This window comes from Lynx canadensis, chromosome D1, assembly GCF_007474595.2.
Source record: "Lynx canadensis isolate LIC74 chromosome D1, mLynCan4.pri.v2, whole genome shotgun sequence".
NCBI classification, from domain to species: domain Eukaryota; kingdom Metazoa; phylum Chordata; class Mammalia; order Carnivora; family Felidae; genus Lynx; species Lynx canadensis.
Genome location: NC_044312.2, coordinates 87,622,437 through 87,642,432, shown reverse-complemented (window position 1 = coordinate 87,642,432; position 19,996 = coordinate 87,622,437). Strand labels below are relative to the sequence as shown.

The 19,996-nt window shown below is 36.1% G+C and overlaps 1 protein-coding gene across 5 annotated transcripts in view; it reads right to left on the bottom strand.

The window, feature by feature from the left end:
- HIPK3 (homeodomain interacting protein kinase 3) overlaps nucleotides 1–19,996 on the bottom strand; it is a 92,526-nt gene that overhangs the window by 59,639 nt on the left and 12,891 nt on the right. For all 5 annotated transcript variants that reach the window (XM_030333092.2, XM_030333093.1, XM_030333091.2 and 2 more), the window contains one exon: nucleotides 1,653–2,751. In XM_030333092.2, the coding sequence (XP_030188952.1) occupies nucleotides 1,653–2,749 (1,097 nt within the window). In that variant the 5' untranslated portion in view covers nucleotides 2,750–2,751. Of the gene's footprint in view, nucleotides 1–1,652; nucleotides 2,752–19,996 lie in introns of those variants that run through there.

Here is a 19,996-nt window from a genome sequence, read left to right as displayed (position 1 = left end):
TAAAAAATAAAGCTTTTTTTTTTTTTTTTTTTTTTTTTTTACTCTCATCCAAAAGATTTCAATAAAGAAAAGGAGTATAGGTATCACACGGAGCTAAATCTGATATGCAGTATAATGCAGGACCCAAATAAAATGAAGTCATTTACTAACAAGTGAACTAAATATAGAGCCCAAGCAGCTGGAGCCTAGAGTTTATATAATATGCTAGCTGACAACTAAAAGCTCTTAAGACAGAACCCATAGAGTACAAAGGGAAGGGAAAAAAAACACTACTCTTCTCATGCTGTTAAATAAGATTTTAAAATACTTATTCCAGCAAAAAAAATGAACTAAAAACTAATCCTGTATTCCATTACATTAAAAAAAAATCTGTCAGAAATACAGAGGATCAAATAAATGTAATTATATATTAAATAAGACTTAATACTGTAATACAACTACAAAGCTTTTAAATCATGTAAAAGGTTTTAAGAATAGTATCTAGCACTCTAATACCAAAAATCTTACAACCAGGAATATACTAAAGAATAATTAGACTATATTCCTAATTTCTAATATATATTTTAATAAACTGTCACTAAGTGATATATATGGGACTCCTTCTAATAACCTACTGATGGTAGGGCATATATCTGGAGTTCATTTTTTGTAGTAGCTAATTAACTTATCCTATATAGTGTCCTGGGTACTAAAGTATGTATTTGTAAGACACTAATCAGAATGAGAGGTATAGTAAAAAGGTAGATACAAAACCAGAAAAATAAACAACCCTTGCTGGGCCTAAATTTATAATCCTCATGTTCTAACAATCTTAAACAACAAACTGCATGTATCTGTCTATTCACTAACTCACAAAACGGCCAATATTGGCAAGCTCCTGTATTTGCCCACTGTTTTGGGGCTCTAGAGTATATTTCATTCTAGCTGAAATGAAAACAGTATCTCAAAATTATAGAACCATGAATCCAAAACCATTTTACATACTCAAGAAGATATTTTGAATCCTGGTAATCATTAGCCCGTAAGACTACATATTGACACTCCAAGCTAGCATTGTATTAATCATGACACTATAGCACTTTATCAGTATTTACATGGAAATTATTTTCTTTTTTAAATTCCACCCACAGCACCAACACCAAAATAACATTACCCATAACACATAGATGGAAGCATAATCAAACCTGTTATGGAAAAGTCGCCTAAACATTCAAGGCAGCCATGAAGTGTGTCTGAAATTCAGTATCACTAATCAAAATAACTTTCTGAATTCGTATCTAAGTATTCAGTCACATCTAATTACCTTTAATAAACTAGTTCTCTTAAGTGCCAAAATACTCAAAGATATATACAAAAATTACTATGAACCCTTTCCCAACATTTGAAGACTTCTGTTTGATCATCATTAATAACCTATCATTCCTTCAGGTCATGGAACTTTGGCATGGAGCTGCTGGGGAGATTTCTACTCTGTTTAGGCAGATTTTATGCCTAAATCTTAAAAATCTTCTTAACACCTCAAACCTAAACCAATCTTGTCTGGATTTATTTATTTACCCAAGCCATCTTTTTTACCATGTACACACACAAAATTATTTCATTTAGCCAAAATTCAACATTTATTAAAGAGCCAAAAGGTAGTTGTCACCTACCTGTAGTACCGAGATTGTAGATATGTTGAACAAACAGTCTTTGATACATGACTGGCCGACCCGAAGTCTATCACCTTAACCCTGTATGGCTGCCGAACAGGATCCACCAGCATAATATTTTCTGGTTTGAGGTCAGCATGAATTAAACCAAGACTTTTCAATTTTTTCAGTGCAGTGGCCACTTGTTGAAGAATGGGTCGAATTACTTTTAGTGGCAGGGGGCTGAACTTATTTTGTTTCAAAAAGTCATACAAGTTTTGTTCCAGCATCTCAAAAACTAAACAAGTATGGTTACGGTGCTGAAAGCATTCATAAGCTCGTACAAAGTTATATTCATCAGCATTTTCAGTACTGAGTCTTGCTAATATGCTCACTTCTATTTGACCTTGACGTGCATAAGAAGGGTGATTCTTCAAAATTTTGATTGCTACAATTTCATTTGTCCCTCTTTTCCAGCATTTGACTACCTGGCCAAAAGTGCCTCGACCAAGAAAATCAAGGACTTCATAAGTATTTTTCATGGAGCATAAGACTTCATGCTGTACTAACTGATAGTCACCTTCTCCAGTGGTACAATTCTGTTTTGTTCCTGTGGTAGTTGTCACAACTGTCACTGGATTTCCCATGTTGGTTTGCAACATTGCAGGAAGTATGGACAATTCATCAACAATCTGCATTGCGCTGCTATGATTATCCAACTCCTCACTCTTGCGCTTCAATCCACATCGCTGGGGGCCTTCTAGGAAATTGAACCTGTGTCGCCACGCCCCAATCTGAGGTGCCTCCACTTGAGCTTGCTGTGCCTGAGCTGCTATGACCTTTGTAGCACCCGCAGTGTTTTTTAAAACAACAGCACTTGTCTGCAACGAAAAGTTGTGTCCTCGAGGTCTGTTAAATGGTATCTTTGTCTGAAAAACACTACCCTTCGTGGGAGGATGAGAATTTCCAATATTTTTACCATTCACATAGGTCCGTGGATAGTTTCTTTCCTGGAATACACAACTGCTTGGCTCTACTTTGAGTTTCTTCACACTACAAAAGGCACTTGACTGAGTTTGATAAACATACGGTGGGTAGACCAAGACTTGTGAGGCCATACCTGGTGGGGGGCGGGGGGGAGAGGGAGGAAAGAAAAAGACATTATTAACTACAAAAAAAAAATTGTTTTTAATTTTAAATCTCAAAGAAAACTTTCAAGGGTCAAGTCCATAATTTATAAAAATAATTAAACTCCATTAAGATTTTTTTCCCTTAGAGAAGATAAGCATTTTAGTATCTCCATCTTAGCTAATTAAACCTTCAGCTATTTTGAGTATTGCATATAAGCCTGGGAATAAAAAACTGAGTGCATTTAGTTAACCAAAAAATATCTACCAAGCAGCTGTAATGGCCAAGATATACCCTAGCAACTATGCCAACCATTTTTCTCCCAAAAGGGAAAAATACAGATCCCTTAACTATACACATTTGGCAAAGGTAAAGCATTCTATCACCAAATTATCATTTATGAACCAATGACAAGGAAAGAAAACATACACTGCATAAAGAGAGTCACATTCCTTATAGCTAAAGTTCAAGAAATGCCCCAGAAAAAATAATCAATTGTAAAAATTGTAAATAAGACATAGGTCTTTTGCATGATGTTCTCCTTACTTAACATCTTTTTCCACATCCACCCTTGTACACTTAAGTGGACTTCTTTACATTCAGATCAAAGTGATGCAATACCTTCTTGCTGAAGATTTACTTGGAACACACACTCGCCACTCACTCTCTAGGCCACAGTTGGGCATTCAGTGCTCAATAAAAGCTTCTATGTTCTTCTAATTAGCATTCATGACATGATATTACATTACACTCCAATTGTGAGTGTATCCATCAGTCTTTCACACTAGATCTGAAACAAGGTGCCCAGGATATAGAGTTGGTGCTCAATAAATATGAGTTGGTCAAATTAATTTTAAAATATTTCCACTCCCCACAATTTAAAAATCTATATTGTATTAACCAGGCCGTCTCATACTGTTTTAACAAATCAAACATCAATTCCTTAATTCAAAAACAACAGATTGCCATCACAGTATGTAATATATGTAAAATATTTAAAATATTAAGAGTTACCACCTATGGAAGGAATTACTATGCAGAAGTTTAATAAATGCTTTATTTGCAATATTTTATTTAACCATATTAATATCTTCCCAATTTGCTGTTAAGAAAACTAAAACTCAAGAGGAATTAGGTAATTGGCCAAGGTCACATAGCTAGGGTGTAGTAAAAGAACAGGAAAATACATTGCCCTCTTGGGGCATAAATTTATGCCTCCTTCAACTTCCTAAATTTTTTTTTTTTTTTTAAGATTTTATTTCTGGGGCACCTGGGTGGCTCAGTTGGTTAAGCATCCAACTCTTGGTTTCAGCTCAGGTCATGATCTCCTGGTTCGACTGTTTGAGCCCCACACTGGGGTCTGCACTGACAGTGCAGAGCCTGCTTGGGATTTTCTCTTCCTCTCTCTCTGCCCCTCCCCTGCTCCTGCTCTCTCTCAAAATAAATAAACACTTCTTAATAACTACCTACCACATTCCTAAACTGACCTGGATCTAGTAAGAAATGAGCAATAAAACCTTATTAGACAAATTAAGATTTGATGTTCAATGTGTAAGAAAAAATTGTAAATTGAAATTCTGGGTTCCAAACCATTTCATCCAGCATCAGAAGAAGTTTCAAAATTCCACCAATTTTTCTCCTTTTAATGAGGTGAAGCCACAGGGAAAACTCCTTCTAAACATATTGAACCCATCATCTAATTCACTTAATGTTTGTGAGGGCCGCCAACCTTATCTTCAACAATTTAGCATTACCGTGATTCCCATTTCAAACCACTTCTGTGATCGACACCCACAGAAATAGACTGAGAGAAACAGATGATGAAACTGACACAAAAAAATTTCTAAAACATCTATTATAAATATACTTGTGGATTTAAAGAAATGCATGAACATAAATAGGAGAGACATGAAAAGCATCTTTAAAAGGGAACCGGTGAGCCTAGAAAACCATGTATTATCATACAAAGGAAAAGTAATTTGACAATATCTAACAAAACTGACATAGAATCAGGCACCTCAGATATAGTAAAAGAATATTCATGCAGTATAACCTAAACACTCATTCAAAAAACACTGGGTAAATACAAGACCAACTACAATCTTGCCATTTGCAACTACGTGGATGGAACTGGAGGGTATTATGCTAAATGAAATTAGTCAGTCAGAGAAAGACAAAAATCATGACTTCACTCATAAGGGAAGAGAAACAAAAATAATATAAAAACAGGGAATGGGACAAAACAGAAGAGACTCATTAATACGGAGAACAAACTGAGGGTTGCTGGAGGGGTTGTGGGAGGGGGATGGGCTAAATGGGTAAGTGGCATTAAGGAATCTACTCCTGAAATCATTGCTTCACTATGGGCTAATTTGGCTGCAAATTTTAAAAAATAAAAAATAAAGTTAAAAAAAAAAAAGAATGAAAATAATCTACCCTGTTATGGACTGATTCCCATATTGTTGTATGAAAAAAGCAAGATTCAGAAAAATGTGTACTTTACAATAGAATTATTAGGGTGCCTGAGTGGCTCAGTTGGTTCAATGTCCAACTTCAGCTTAGGTCATGATCTCACAGCTCAGGAGTTCAAGCCCGGCATCGGCCTCTCTGCTGTCAGCATGGAAGCCACTTTGGATCCTCTGCCCCCCTCTTTCTCTGCTCCTCCCCTACTCACTCTCTCTGTCTCTCAAAATCAATACACTTAAAAAAAAAAAAGAATTACATATGTATATATTTGCATATACACTGAATATCTGTATACATATAAAGTGTGGGTTTCTTTGCCTCAGAGGAGAGTAACAAGAATTCTGGAGGCAAATGACAAAGATTTACTTTTCATTGTATATCCTTTTTACCACTTTAATTTTCACTATGTATGTATATTGCTCAGTCAGTTGGGCATCTGACTTCAGCTTAGGTTATGATCTCATGACTTGTGAGTTCGAGCCCCGTGTCAGGCTCTGTGCTGACAGCTCGGAGCCTGGAGCCTGCTTCGGATTCTGTGTCTCCCTCTCTCTCTCTCTGCCCCTTCCTGCTCATGCTCTCTCGCCTTCAAAAATAAACATTAAAGGGCGCCTGGGTGGCGCAGTCGGTTAAGCGTCCGACTTCAGCCAGGTCACGATCTCGCGGTCCGTGAGTTCGAGCCCCGCATCAGGCTCTGGGCTGATGGCTCAGAGCCTGAAGCCTGTTTCCGATTCTGTGTCTCCCTCTCTCTGTGCCCCTACCCCGTTCATGCTCTGTCTCTCTCTGTCCCAAAAATAAATAAAAAATGTGGAAAAAAAAAATAAACATTAAAAAAAAATTATAAAATATATAGATTTCATATTTAGAGATGAAATAATATACTGGGATTTGCTTCAAAATAATAGAGAAAACAGATGAGGATATGAATAAAATGAAATTAGCCATATACTATACTTCATAGGATCTTGATGATCAAGTAAAAAGCGTTTCTACTTTTGAATGTTTACACTTTTCCTTAATAAAGAGTTAAGTGAAAATATTTAAAACTCCACCCAGAAAGATCCTGATTCAGTAGGTCTGTAGTGAGGTCCAGGCATCTGCATGTGTACAAGCTCCCAAGGCCATTTAGATTCACACTAACATCTGAGAAAAAATGATCTAGTTTATACAAAAACAGTAGCAAATTTAAGCCCTACCTATTCAAGGTGCTCAAGTCTCAAAAGACGAGGATGAAATCCTAGGGAATAGAATGCATACCACTCTTGGCCAATCCATGCCATTAAAAAAATTTTTTTTAACATTTATTCATCTTTGAGAGACAGAGCATGAGTGGGGGAGGGGCACAGAGAGAGGGAGCTGTCAGCACAGGGCCCAAGGCAGGGCCCAAACTCACGAAGCGTGATATCATGACCTGAGCTGAAGTCAGACGCTTAACCAACTGAGCCACTCAGGCACCCTATGCCAATCCCATGCCATTTGAAAGCGAGGTGTTATATGAACAACAGCTGAGATCCAGGTAACTGACATACTGATATTTAAGAAACTACTACAATTTCTGAACTCTGGGGGCGCCTGGGTGGCTCAGTCGGTTGAACTTCTGACTTCGGCTCAGGTCTTGATCTTGCAGTCCGTGGGTTCAAGCCCCACGTCAGGCTCTGTGCTGACCACTCAGAGCCTGGAGCCTGCTTGGGATTTCCGTCTCCCTCTCTCTCTGCCCCTCCCCCATTCACTCTCTGTTTCTCAAAAATAAATAAATGTTAAACAAAATATATTAAAAGAAATTTTTTTTCTGAACTCTGCTGTTCCTACCTTTTCTTCCCCAACATGCCGAGCTAGAAGGCAAACAAGCCAAGAGCCCCAACCAAGGTTAACTAAAGGAAACTCAGAAAATTACCCCTCACCAAGCACTGTGCTGGGCAGAGCCAATCTCAAAGGAGACTTTAGAAAATAAACACAGATAGGAATGTCCCATCATATACATAACACATAAGAAAGGGTGAGGGTGGTGCTGGAGACAGCTATCATAAAGGACCACAAGCAAAGAACTCTAAATTACTAACTAACTTGGCCACTGTGACTCCCTGCCATATCCAGGTATTAAGTCTTTTCTTCTCCCAATCCTCCATCAGATAAAACTCATGGTCTGATAAGAGTATCTTATACTTGAAGTTAATGGATTTTATACAGTACAGTAAGTAAGGAGAGTACAGGAGCTGCTTAAGTCCATGGAGTCTAAAACACAGACTCAGTACAATACTATTATCACCTATTATTTTCACTGCAATTCAAATTACATTATACCTCTGTAGCTTTATTATTTATGACTTTGTCATTTGTTCTTATCAACTGACTAAGAAATGAAGTTTTGAAACACTACCCCTTTGTGAGCTGGGGCTGCCTATAATATATCACTCAGAGGACGGTGAAGACTCCTGTGAGAGCAACCATTAAGCTTCCATTCCTCAAGCTTAATAATCTCAGGTACTTTAATAGGGCCTTATTTTTCCAACCCTCTAAAAGACTTTAAGACCCATCTGAATTGTATCCAAATTTTTCACATCCTTTTACAATTACCAAAACAGCAATGTAACCAACATTGACACCCACAAACCTGAGTCTGTCTGACCACCACTAACCAGGTTTTCTACTTTTTTCCCTTTTCAGGCTTTCTGAAAAGGGAGGAAGCAAAAACAGAAATACTTTACTATCTTACATTCAATTTATTAGCCAATATTAAAATTCTGAACAATTCTGCCAAACTTATACAAGCCCATAGGTAACTGGGTTCTTCTTCAAAATGTACGTGACAGCACAAATAGATTTGAGTAAACGCAATGATGCCTTTGCATTCTCTTCACTCAACTTTCTCTTACTTGTGCAAATCTCAATTTTTAAATGTACTTTTTAAAAAAATTATGATAAAATATGCAAAACACAAAATTTATCATTTTTAAGTGTGCAGTTCAATGGTATCAAATATATTCACACTGTTGTGCAACAATCATTAGCATCCATCTCCAGAACTTTTCTCCTCTTCCAAAACTGAAACTCTACCCATTAAACAACTGTCCAATGTCCCCTGCCCCAGCCCCTGGCAACCACCATTCTATGCTCTGTATGAATTTAACTACTCTAGGTACCACATATATGAAATTGTACAGTATTTGCTCTTACGATTGACTTACTTCACTTAGCATAATGTATTCAAGGTTCATCCACATAGCAGTGTCAGAATTCCCCTCCTTTTTAAGACTAAGTAATATTCCATTGTATGTATATGTCATATTTTGTTTATTCATTCAGCCATCGAAAGATATTGGGGGGTGGGTGCCTGCCTGGCTCAGCCAGTGGAGCATGCAACACTTGATCTTGGGGTTGTGAGTTCAAGTCCCACATTGGGTGTAGAGATTACTTAAAAATAAAATCTTAAAAAAAAAAAGATATTTGGGTTGCTTCCGCCTTTTGACTATCATGAATAATGCTACTATGAACACGGATGTACAAATTTCAAGACTGTACTTTCAAATCTTTTGTGTATATACCCACAAGTGGAATTCCTGATTATATAATAATTCTATTTTTAATTTGAGGAATCACTATATTTTCCAGAGCAGCTGTACCATTCAAACTCCAACCAGTAGTGCACAAAGGTTCCAACTTCTCTATATCCTCAACAACACCTATTTTTTTTCTTCTTTTTTATAATAGCCATCTTAATGGGTGTGAAGTGGTATTTCATTGTGGTTTTCAAATCTCTATTTTTAAATCTAATTCATCAGGCCTAGCTGTACTAACACCTAGAGCTTGATGTCATCCATAGCTATAACAAATGAGCTTTCTATTTTTTCATTTGAGTTCTTGACAAATATTAAACATTACACTTAAAACTCTATAGAAACCCACATTATTAGCTGGGCATTCCCAAATGACTACTGAATAATCCCCAGGTCTTTCAGACCATCAGTGGAAAGTACAGAAATTATTACATTACTAAAAGCATCAGGTTTCAATTTAAAACATAAATATGAAAAAGAACAGTATTTCTAAAGATGAACAACAATAAATGAAAATAACAAATAAAATGAAAGTCTTTTAAGAAGTTTTTTTTTTTTTTTTTTTACTTAAAGAGAAGCTCAGGGCACTAAAAAATTATCTCATAATAAACAGGGATAAGAGACCAAAGCATTAAATTTGTAGCTACTATTCCACAATCAAAAAAAAAAAAAAAAATACAACAACCAACAAAAAAGAAGTCACCTCAATGCAAGTTACCTTAGGGAATATTTTCACTGAACTAGAAATAAGCAAATAGCTACACTAGATCAAAGTAAACCTTTGATTCTGTTTACATAAAAACCCTGCTTTCGGAGTTCTTTTCTGCACATACCTATCAACTGTTTCCAGGATATGTATTAAAATAAGGTAGATACAAGTGAAGTTCACTTTCAAAAATGAACTTATTACCAAACTCTTTAAAAGGAGACAAATGGAACAGGAAATGAAAAATACAGTTAAGACTGTTTTGTCAGTAAAATGTACCAAAGCACCTTTAACCTAATGGCATCAAAGCTAACAGAGTCGGGAGGATTATCCTACGTGAAAACAGTAATGGTATGTTCTACACTGTTAGAGTAGTACCTAGTTCACTAAGAGAATGATGTCTTCAGTCAAATTACCAAACATACATTACAGATTATAACTGCCTTCCAGCAGCTATGATCAGCACCAGAGGCAAAAAGACTGAAAAGCGCTATGTAAAAATCATTGCGCATGCTAAAAACCAAAGAAAACACCACCACTACCACCATCCCCCCACCCCACACAAGCAGTCCCTACTACACCAGATCGCCAGCCTATTCTGGTCTTTACTGGGATCCAAACGTTTCTTCTAGCCCTCTTTCTCTCATCTCAATTAAACCTCAAGATCTGACCTGGGTACGTCAAAACAGCACTTCACATTCTGTCCTCAAAATATTACCGATCTCTTCCTCTGACCTACCATCTCTTTCTGATTATCTATCTCCCACCACACAAATTCCCAATATCCTCTGCTAAATTCTAGTTCCTCTCCTTCTAGTGCAATACATTCAAAATTAACACTTCTCTTATGTAACACAAAAGGCATTTTTAAAGATGCTTAGCAGTAAAAGAATCCAAAATTCTAAATCTGAATAGTGGCTCTCAATCCTTTTCCTGACACACTTCAGGTATGATGAAGTTAGAAGAAGTGAAACACTTTAGAGGAGGTAGTATTCAAAAGCAAAACTTTTTCAGAGAAGTAAAAGCACTTTAGGGAAGGTGGTCTTTACCGAAACATTTTTATATGCAAATCAGAAAGTAAGCCATTCCAAGAAAGGAGCTTTGTGCATCAATATAATGACTTTCAACCCTGCAGAATGTCTTTTTGAAAATAACAGGGTCAACCTAATTCACTCAGCTAGTGGGCCAAAGAGGAATTACGCTGTTCGTAAACGACTTTTGCATTCCTCACAAAGTCTAGAAAAGAGTTAAATGAATAAAACCTAAAGCTGTGTTAGCGCCACACATCTTTTCAAACTTACTTTTTTCTAAGATACAGCAAACATAAGTTGTATTATAACTCAAAGTTTTGTACAAATGTCCGTGCCTTGAGTTCACAAAGTCTGACAAAGAGATCAAAGGAGATAGAATGAAGTCTTCAAGTAGCAATATTGTCTATAATCTAGTTTCATGTAAATAATAGATTATTCCAACTTGATTTACCCAGAAAAATTTTGCTTTCATGAATATACCTAGAAAATAGGTATACCTAGAAAATATGCTTCAACTGAAAATCTGTCAACATTTCATAGAGGGGATTAAGGGACATTTTTCTTAAGAGCTTTAAAACTGAAAGATAAGGTATTAAATACAGAGAAGAATACTAAAAACAAGTATTACACTATTTTAATGACACAGTGATTGATTAAAGCCAGGAATTAAACAATTTGTTACTGCAATGGTATTTTGACCAATTTTGAAACCTCTCATAACCACAATATTTTATTATATTAACATGAATTTGTTGTATGTCCTCTCAAAAAATCATGTAACAGCCCATGAAATACTTATGGTGATACCACGAATGAAAACCTTTACATAAAAGCTGTACAATTTGAGCTGAAGTTTAAATTTCTACTAATTGGCCTAATTTCAACTTATTTTTCAAATGATAAATGAGTTAGTAATCTATGAAAGTTGTATCAAATTCACTTTTTAAACATCTTACAACTAAACCCACTGTGAATACTATCAAATGATGTTTTAATATTATTTTAATTCTACCTTTACCATACTTATATCTTACTACAATTAGCCTATTCTCAGTTACAAGTTTGAAGTTTAAAGATTCAATTACTTGAAGCAAAAGAAAAAAAGTTTAGCTTCCTTCATTAGTACCTAAACTTTAGTTTGTGACAATAAAATATAGATGAATCTATCAGTGTTTTTTAGGACAACTTCAAAGAAATACATCATATTTTGTGGAAGAAAAAGAAAAAAACTACTAATTTAATCCAACAGAAAACTCTTTTATAAATTATTTGCACTTGTAAGTTCAAATTTTGGGTGCTATTTTTTTTAATTAAGTTAATTTCCCTGAATTTAATCACTCTTGCCTTTTTTAAAGATTTTTTTCTTTAAGTAATGTCTCTACACCCAAAGTAGGGCTTGAACTCACAAACCCAAGATCAAGAGCCACATACTCCACTGACTGAGCAAGCCAGGCGCCCCACACTCCGGCCTTTTTTTCTTTAATATGTACAAACTTCAAAGGTAAAAGAGTTTATAAACTCTTTTATATTTTGTATGGACTGAATAGGTAACCCATATGCTTCATTTTGGAATGGCTACCCACCTCACCCTACCCCATCCAAAAACTTTATTATTTAAAAAAAAAAAAAATGCTTTATTATTTAAAAAACAAAAAACCCTCCAGTTAGTTATTTTCCAAGTTTTTAACATATAATGACCCCTGTGAACTTATTATGAGAATTTTACATTGCTGTGTTTGTCCCTCATTACATTTAAACAGTTTCACACCCACATGCTCTAACTATTCTCCAACTGAAGTGCTAGAATTTTCAAGAGGATAAATGTAAAGAGGGGGAAAACCTTCACCAACTATAGATATTTCTACCTTTCAATTCTAAAGAACATTAAAGGGGGAAGAAAAAAAAAACAAACCTCTGCATCTATAAATGTCTTACAACACAAAATACACCAGGGTCAGCCTAGAGGTTTGTATTTTTATACCTTTCAGTTTAAAATTAATGTTATGTTTTTAACAAATCACAAACCTCTGAAAAGATTTTTTTTTTAAAACAAAGAAAAGGCACAACGAGGAAAAGATGGGAAAAGCTGACTTTACTAAAATTTAAAATTTGTATGTATTTATTCAATGATAACACAAACAAAGATAAGCCATAGAAACGAAGATACTGGCAACACATATAACTAACAAAAGATCTGAAGAAATCATATTGTGTTTGGCAAAATTCAGTAGAAAAGTGGATAAAAAAATATATACAAGCAATTCACAGGTAAGGAAATGCATGACAAATGACTTATTAAAAAAAATCGTCAGCCCCATTAGTAATAAGGAAAACACTCATTAAAACTACAGTAAGAGGGGCGCCTGGGTGGCTCAGTCGGTTAAGCGGCCGACTTTGGCTCAGGTCACGATCTCGCAGTCCGTGAGTTCGAGCCCCGCGTCGGGCTCTGTGCTGACAGCTCAGAGCCTGGAGCCTATTTCGGATTCTGTGTCTCCCTCTCTCTGACCCTCCCCCATTCATGCTCTGTCTCTCTCTGTCTCAAAAATAAATAAACGTTAAAAAAAATTTTTTTTAAATAAAATAAAATAAAATAAAATAAAACTACAGTAAGATGCCATTTTATACCCATCAGACTGACAAAAAGGAGGACAATACCCAATGTTAAAAAGTTGTAGGTCCACAGAAGGTAAAGAAGTACAATCACTTTAGGGAGCAAAGCTGAAAATGAACATAGTCCATAATCTAGCAATTCTTCCAGATATACATCCTGCCTACAGAAATTCACATAGGTACAAAAAAATTAAAAATTTAAAATTTAAAAGATTTTTAAAAACCCACAGGTAAATCAATGTTCACTGCTGTTCTGTATATTTATAGCAAAATTTTGAAAAAACCCGATTGTCAGAAAAGAATAAAGTGTGGCTTTTTCATAAAATGCACACAATATAATGGTGGCCTATACCACAATAATCATATATTTATATACCACAAATAAAGAGAAAACAACAATTATAAGGATGTGACATCACTGATTTTAAGATGTATCACAATTTCGAAGATGTTAAAATATGGGAGAAATCGTGTATGTTAGAATTAATGATGTGCAGCAAAATGAATTCACTGAAAATACATATATGAACATGGATAAATCTCAACAAAAAACAAGTTGCAGAAGTACACTATCATATGTGAAAAAACTAATAACAGACAAATCTATACTGTATTTAGATATATTAATTTCGTGGGACACTTGGGTGGCTTAGTCGGTTGAGTGATTTCGGCTCAGGTCATGATCTCACGGCTCATGAGTTCAAGCCCTGCATCAAGCTCGCTGCTGTCAGCACAGAGCCTGCTTCAGATCTTTTGTCTCCCTCTCTCTCTCTGCCCCTTCCCCACTGACACTCTCTCTCAAAAATAAATAAATCTTTAGATATATTAATTATGTGGTCAAAGTATAAAAACACCCACGGAAATGATAAACGTGCCAGGAAGAAAGGAAAAACGACAGACTTCAACTATGTGACTTTTATTTTGCACCCAGGATGGCAACTGTATAGAGTTGATTATATTACTCCCTATACTTTCACAGCCTAAATTTACATTAATGTTTAAATGAAGAGGGAAAAAAATCTACCAGAGAATAGAATAATCTCTTCAACTGAATGTATTTTTTAAAGAAAAAATATAAATAACCATTTTAGATATATTGTATTAGCATATTCAATAGCCATATCCTATTTCAGTCCTTTTTTTTTTTTTTTTTTTTTTTTTTTTTTCAAATTTTCTTTCAATTCAAATCAAGTAAAGCCATTTAGGAGCAGAAAGACATAGCAATGAAATATGTTTTCTCATTGATGAGCTTCTTCTAGCAAAAGGGAAACACATGTATCCACATAACTACGTCACTAACAAGGGCAGTGACCTAAGATGTACAAGATATGCAGGTAGCAAAGAAAATAGAAATGATTGAAGAATGCCCTGAAAGAGCACAAAAGGATTCACTAAATTAACCTATGAACTAATTTTTTTAAGTTTATTTATTTATTTTGAGAGAAAGAGAAAACACATTGTGAGAGCAAGAACAGGGGAGGAACAGAGGTGGGGGGCTGGGGGGAAAGAATCCCAAGCAGGCTCCTGGCTGTAAGCACTGAGCCAGACACAGGGCTCAATCTCAGATCTCACAAACCGTGATCTCATGACCTGAGCAGAAATCAAGAGTTGGATGCTTAATCAACTGAGCCACCCAGGCGCCCCCCACTCCCGCATTAGCTAAAATTTGAAGTATCATGGGAAGAAGTCTCCTATGTAGAAAAGAATATTCCATGAGATAGAAATCAATAGCATATACCAAGTCAGAGACTAATGAAAATATGACATATTAGCTTTGCTTGGCTAGAGAAAAGGACCACAAATTATGGTTGGCCAAATCCAACCCAGCCTGTTTTGTATGGTCCACGTAGTAAGAATGGTTTTTACTTTTTAAAGGTTGTTTGAAAAAAAAAAAAAAATTTGTAACAGAGACCATACACGGCTTGCAAAACTAAACTATTTGCCATCTAGCCCTATAAAAAAGTTCACTAACCTCCACACTAGAACATAACTTGCCAGGGGAGTAGGCTGCTGGAGAAAACAATGATCCTTGAGAAGAAAGACAACTGTAAAAAAAAAGAGCACCGATCATGAAGAACCTTGTGTTCCTTGTTAAGGAGCTATAGGGGATGGGATGCCTCTCAAGGGTTTTAAATAGAAAACCGACATAATCACATTTGTATTTTAGAAAGATCACTCAGGCAAAGTTCTAAAGGATGAAGTGGACAGAAACAAACAACGGAAACAACAGTTGAAAGACTACTTAATAGTTAGTCCAGATAACAGCTGATCAGAGTCCCAGCAAAGACAGTACCAAGGAATGAAACGGAGTATGGATTACCAATAGGTAGCCAGGAGGAAGAACCACAAAGCTCAGTGAGGAGTGGGGAGAAACACAACCATGTTTCTGGCTTGAAAAACTGATAGCCGGGGTGCCTGGTTGGCTCAGACGGTTAAGCATCCCACTCTTGATTTGGGCTCAGGTCATGATCTCATGGTTTCATGAGTTCGAGACCCCCATCAGCCTCCACCAGCAGCACAGAGCCTGCTTGGGATTTTCTCTCTCCCTCTCTCTGCCCCTCCCCCACGCACACTGTCTCTGTCTCTCTCAAATAAATAAAACAAACTTATTTAAAAAAAAAAAAAAGATAGCCAAGTGATAACAGAAAATATTAAAAAAAAAAAACCCAAGAAAATTGAGAGAAAAAGTTGGATTTTAGACATGATGATTTTGGGGTGCCTTGTGATGTAGCCCAATTCCCCTAAATGTATATTCTTAAAGAAAGGCCTGCAAGTAGGTAGTTTACTTGGGAAGTTCCCACCCCAGGAGGCAGGAGTGAAGAACCCAGGAATAAGTCAGGGAAGAGAGGAAAGTAATTCATAAAATTCACCATTTGGCAACAATCATAATTACTGATTGAAACAACAGATGCAACAGACGCAAAAACTAGTGGGAGAAGGCTTTAAAGATAACAGAATATTACTGTTGGGAGACAATTCACTGTGGTCTCTCATGTTTCTCCTGGTCTTGCAAGCAACATCACTGCCTATGTTCCAGAGTATCTTTTCAAAGGATATTTCTATATCCCTGAACATCCCTGGAAGGTAGAGATAGTATAGTGTCTTCCTCCAGGGCAAAGGGCAGGTTGCTTAATGTTCAGTATAATAAAGATAATGACACCCTCTTGGTCAAACGTCAGGCAGACTTCCTGCCCCTTATGAAAGATTCAAGTTTCCTAAGCCCAGAGTTCCTCTCCTGTAATGCAACTGCTTTTGTGCAGGAGTTACCTGGCTGCCCTGTTCACATCACCCTGTAGAGAATTCAGTTGAGGAAGCAGGGCAAATACTGACACAGTGACTATTGCTACTGCTATGAGTAAGAAGGTCCTTTATCTCTGACCAAACAGTCTATCTTCTGCCAGCTTCCATGGCATACTAATAATCAAAGGAAAGCTTCGATGGCATACATACTAATCAAAGGAAAGAAATCAGTAGGTGCCACCTCAATTAAGTGATCAATGTTAAAATCTGTAGTAATGGCACCTATCATGTTCCTCCTGATATGAATGTTCTAAGAGGAATACATTTTACTATGATATTTCTAAGCACAAGAAAACAAATCCAAACAGGGCCATTCTTCAAAATGGCAGCATTCTACAAAAATGTCGATGTCGGAAAATAACATGAAGACTAAGAAACTTTTCAGAGACATAAAAACTGAATAGTCGGGGCACCTGGGTGGCTCAGTTGGTTGACTTTGGCTTAGGTCATGATCTCACAGCTTGTGAGTTTGAGCCCTGCTTCCGGTTCTGTGCTGACAGCTCAGAACCTGGAGCCAGCTTTGGATTCTATGTCCCCCTCTCTCTTTGTCCCTCCCCTACTCTCTGAAAAAATAAATAAACATTAAAAAAAAAAATGAATAGTCTTTGCTTTTAGGAAAAACATTAGGGGCGAAAAATATACATATATTAGGGGTAACGAGATATCATGACTACAACTCACAAAGTTCAGGAAAAAATACAGATAACATATAGAGAGAAAAAAGGTAAATACAAATGGAATAAAATATTAATATCTGAAGAATCTAGGTGAAAGATACATAAGAATTCTTTGTACTATCGTAATTTTTTTGTAGGTCTGAATTTTTGTTAAGTGGTAAGTTAAACAGAAAAAAAAGAATATGAATGACAGGCATAAAATAAATGTTTTTCTTGCACAAGGCTGCTCTTCAAGGGTTACTCATTTGGGAATGTACTTTTGAGTATTTTAGACATGACCCAGATCACCTAAAATCTAGAATCCTCAGATACACAATGAGTCCCCGGGATCATCTGCCAACATTAAAAAAAAAAAAAAAAGTATTCATAAGCAATGAGAAGAAATCTTTTCATTTAAAAGTATTACTTAATTCACAGTAGTTTCTGGAGCTCTTGGTCATTATGTAATTTCTTCAATGGAGACTAAAAGTAGAATTTCACTATGTGCTCCAATTAATTTGACAAAAAGGGCTTCTTATTCTTGAAAAGACAGAGAATCCTAGTACTAGTCTATACAAGGCTCTACAATAGGAATTAGAAAATAGAACCACATTAACTAGCAATATTCAGACAATAAAAAGTAGTTTCTAGTCACACGGTTTCATTTCTCAATTACTGTTTAAAGAGTGTATTTATAAAAGACAAAATAACATGTCCAATTAGAAAACAATAGATAAATACACCAGAAATTAAGTGTTCAATGTGAATAGTGAATGAGTTTAACTCTCTTCATTGGTCATTTAAATATCAGTATTTTAAATACCTGTATCATTAACAGGTTATTTTACCAGTATTCTGCCCAGGAAATTACTTACGCTAAAACATTTCACATAAGAAACATGTTCACATAAATGAACTTCCCCTAATGTAAAGCTTCATAAAATAAACTTGCTATCTGAGGTGCCTACAAAACATTTATCTGAAAACACTAAAGTCTTGGGTATTTTCCAGCAGTATTGTGAACAAAGCATCTAGAGAATGTGTTGACTATAACACAAATCAGCATGTTAAATAACAAGCTTCATCTGACTTAGCAAAACATTCCAACTTTTGGAACAGAAAATGACCTGTTGGACATTTCAAAGCTGCTAGAAATCACCCTGCAATACACGCCCACCCCCCCAACCTTTACTTTAGAAAAGCTGAAAAAGAGTTAATTAAAAGAATACTTAAGGACTATGCTTACTAAAGCATATAATTCTCTAGATTTTTTTAAGCTATCTAAAATCAGACCCTGGGGGTGCTTGGCTGGTTCAGTCAGCAGAGCACGGGACTCTTGATCTCACGGTCTTGAGTTCAAGCCCCACGTTAGGTATAAAACTTACTTTAAAAAAACTTTTTAAGTTAAATTTTAAGAAATAAAACAACATAAAAACACAGAAATGAAATACTGACAGTAAAATGGACCAAAGTGGGGCGCCTGTGTGGCTCAGTCGGTTAAGCGTCGGACTTTGGCTCAGGTCATGATCTCACGGTTTATGAGTTCAAGCCCCGTGTCGGGCTCTGTGCTGACAGCTCAGAGCCTAGATCCTGCTTCGGATTCTGTGTCTCCTCCTCTCTCTCTGTGCCTCCCATGCTCATGCTCTGTCTCTGTCTCTCAATAATAAATAAACATTTAAAATTTTTTTCAAAAAAAAAAAAAAAGAAAGAAAAATTGACCAAAGATAAAAAGTTCACCTGAAGCACTCCCTTCCTTGAAGAAAACTTTAAGACTAACAATGCAAATCTAGTTTATAAAACTTTAGTACAAAGAAAATTTTTATTTTAATATTTCTTTCTTTTTTTTTTTTTTTTTTTTCTTTAACTGAGAGGATGTGAACAGAGGAGGGGCAGAAAGAGAGGGAGAGAATCCAAAGCAGGCTCTGCACTGTCAGCACACACCCTGATGCAGGGCTCAAACCCACGAACTGGGAGACCCTGACCTGAGCCAAAGGCTGACACTCAATCAACTGAGCCACCCAGGCACCCTGAAAACTTTTATTCAAATTGGTCATTCAATATGTATCAATACCTGCATGATGGATTGCTAGAAAAAGTAAACAGCTCTATAACTTTGGGTTATGAACAATTCCCTCAATAGAAAGCCAAATGAATTATTTTTTTTAATGTTTATTCATTTTGAGAAAGAGAGATAGAACACGAGCGGGGGAGGGACAGACAAAGAGGGAGACACAGAATCTGAAGCAGGCTCAAGGCTCCCGGCTGTCAGCACAGCACCCGACACAGGGCTTGAACCCACGAACCATGAGACCATGAGACCTGAGCTGAAGTCAGATGCTTAACTGACTGAACCACCCAAGTGCCCCCTTTATATTTTATAGGAAACCTGTCCAAAATAACTACCACAAAATTTTATGTTTTGTATAAAAAAGAAAAAAATCTATGTAACTAACTTTTAGGCAAAGAGGAGTATGAAATATTAAAGACCAAAAAAACCAAAAGTCCAATGATCCTTACCAGAATACCTCCTAACCTAATGTATCTCTAAAACAACTCAAATCAACAGAGGAAGCTGAATCCTAGATTAATAATTTGATCAAATGTCCATTGCTGACAAAGCATCATAAAGGAAAAATTCAGGTGATAAAATTTTTGTAAGAAATGATGATTCAAAGTTCTAAATGAACATTTATAGAATCAGAGGACCTGTTCTACAAAACTTCTCAAAATTACAGGCTATCCTAAATAAACAACTTTGACATTTTCATTTTGTACTCATAACTGAAAGAGAACTATCACTCCAGAGTAACATACATCACAAGAATTAAAATCTAAACATCCGTGAAGTGAGAATTGTAGCTGCTCCCCCCGCCACCCACACAAATAACAGTTTTGTATTTGTAAAAGCTGAAAAGAC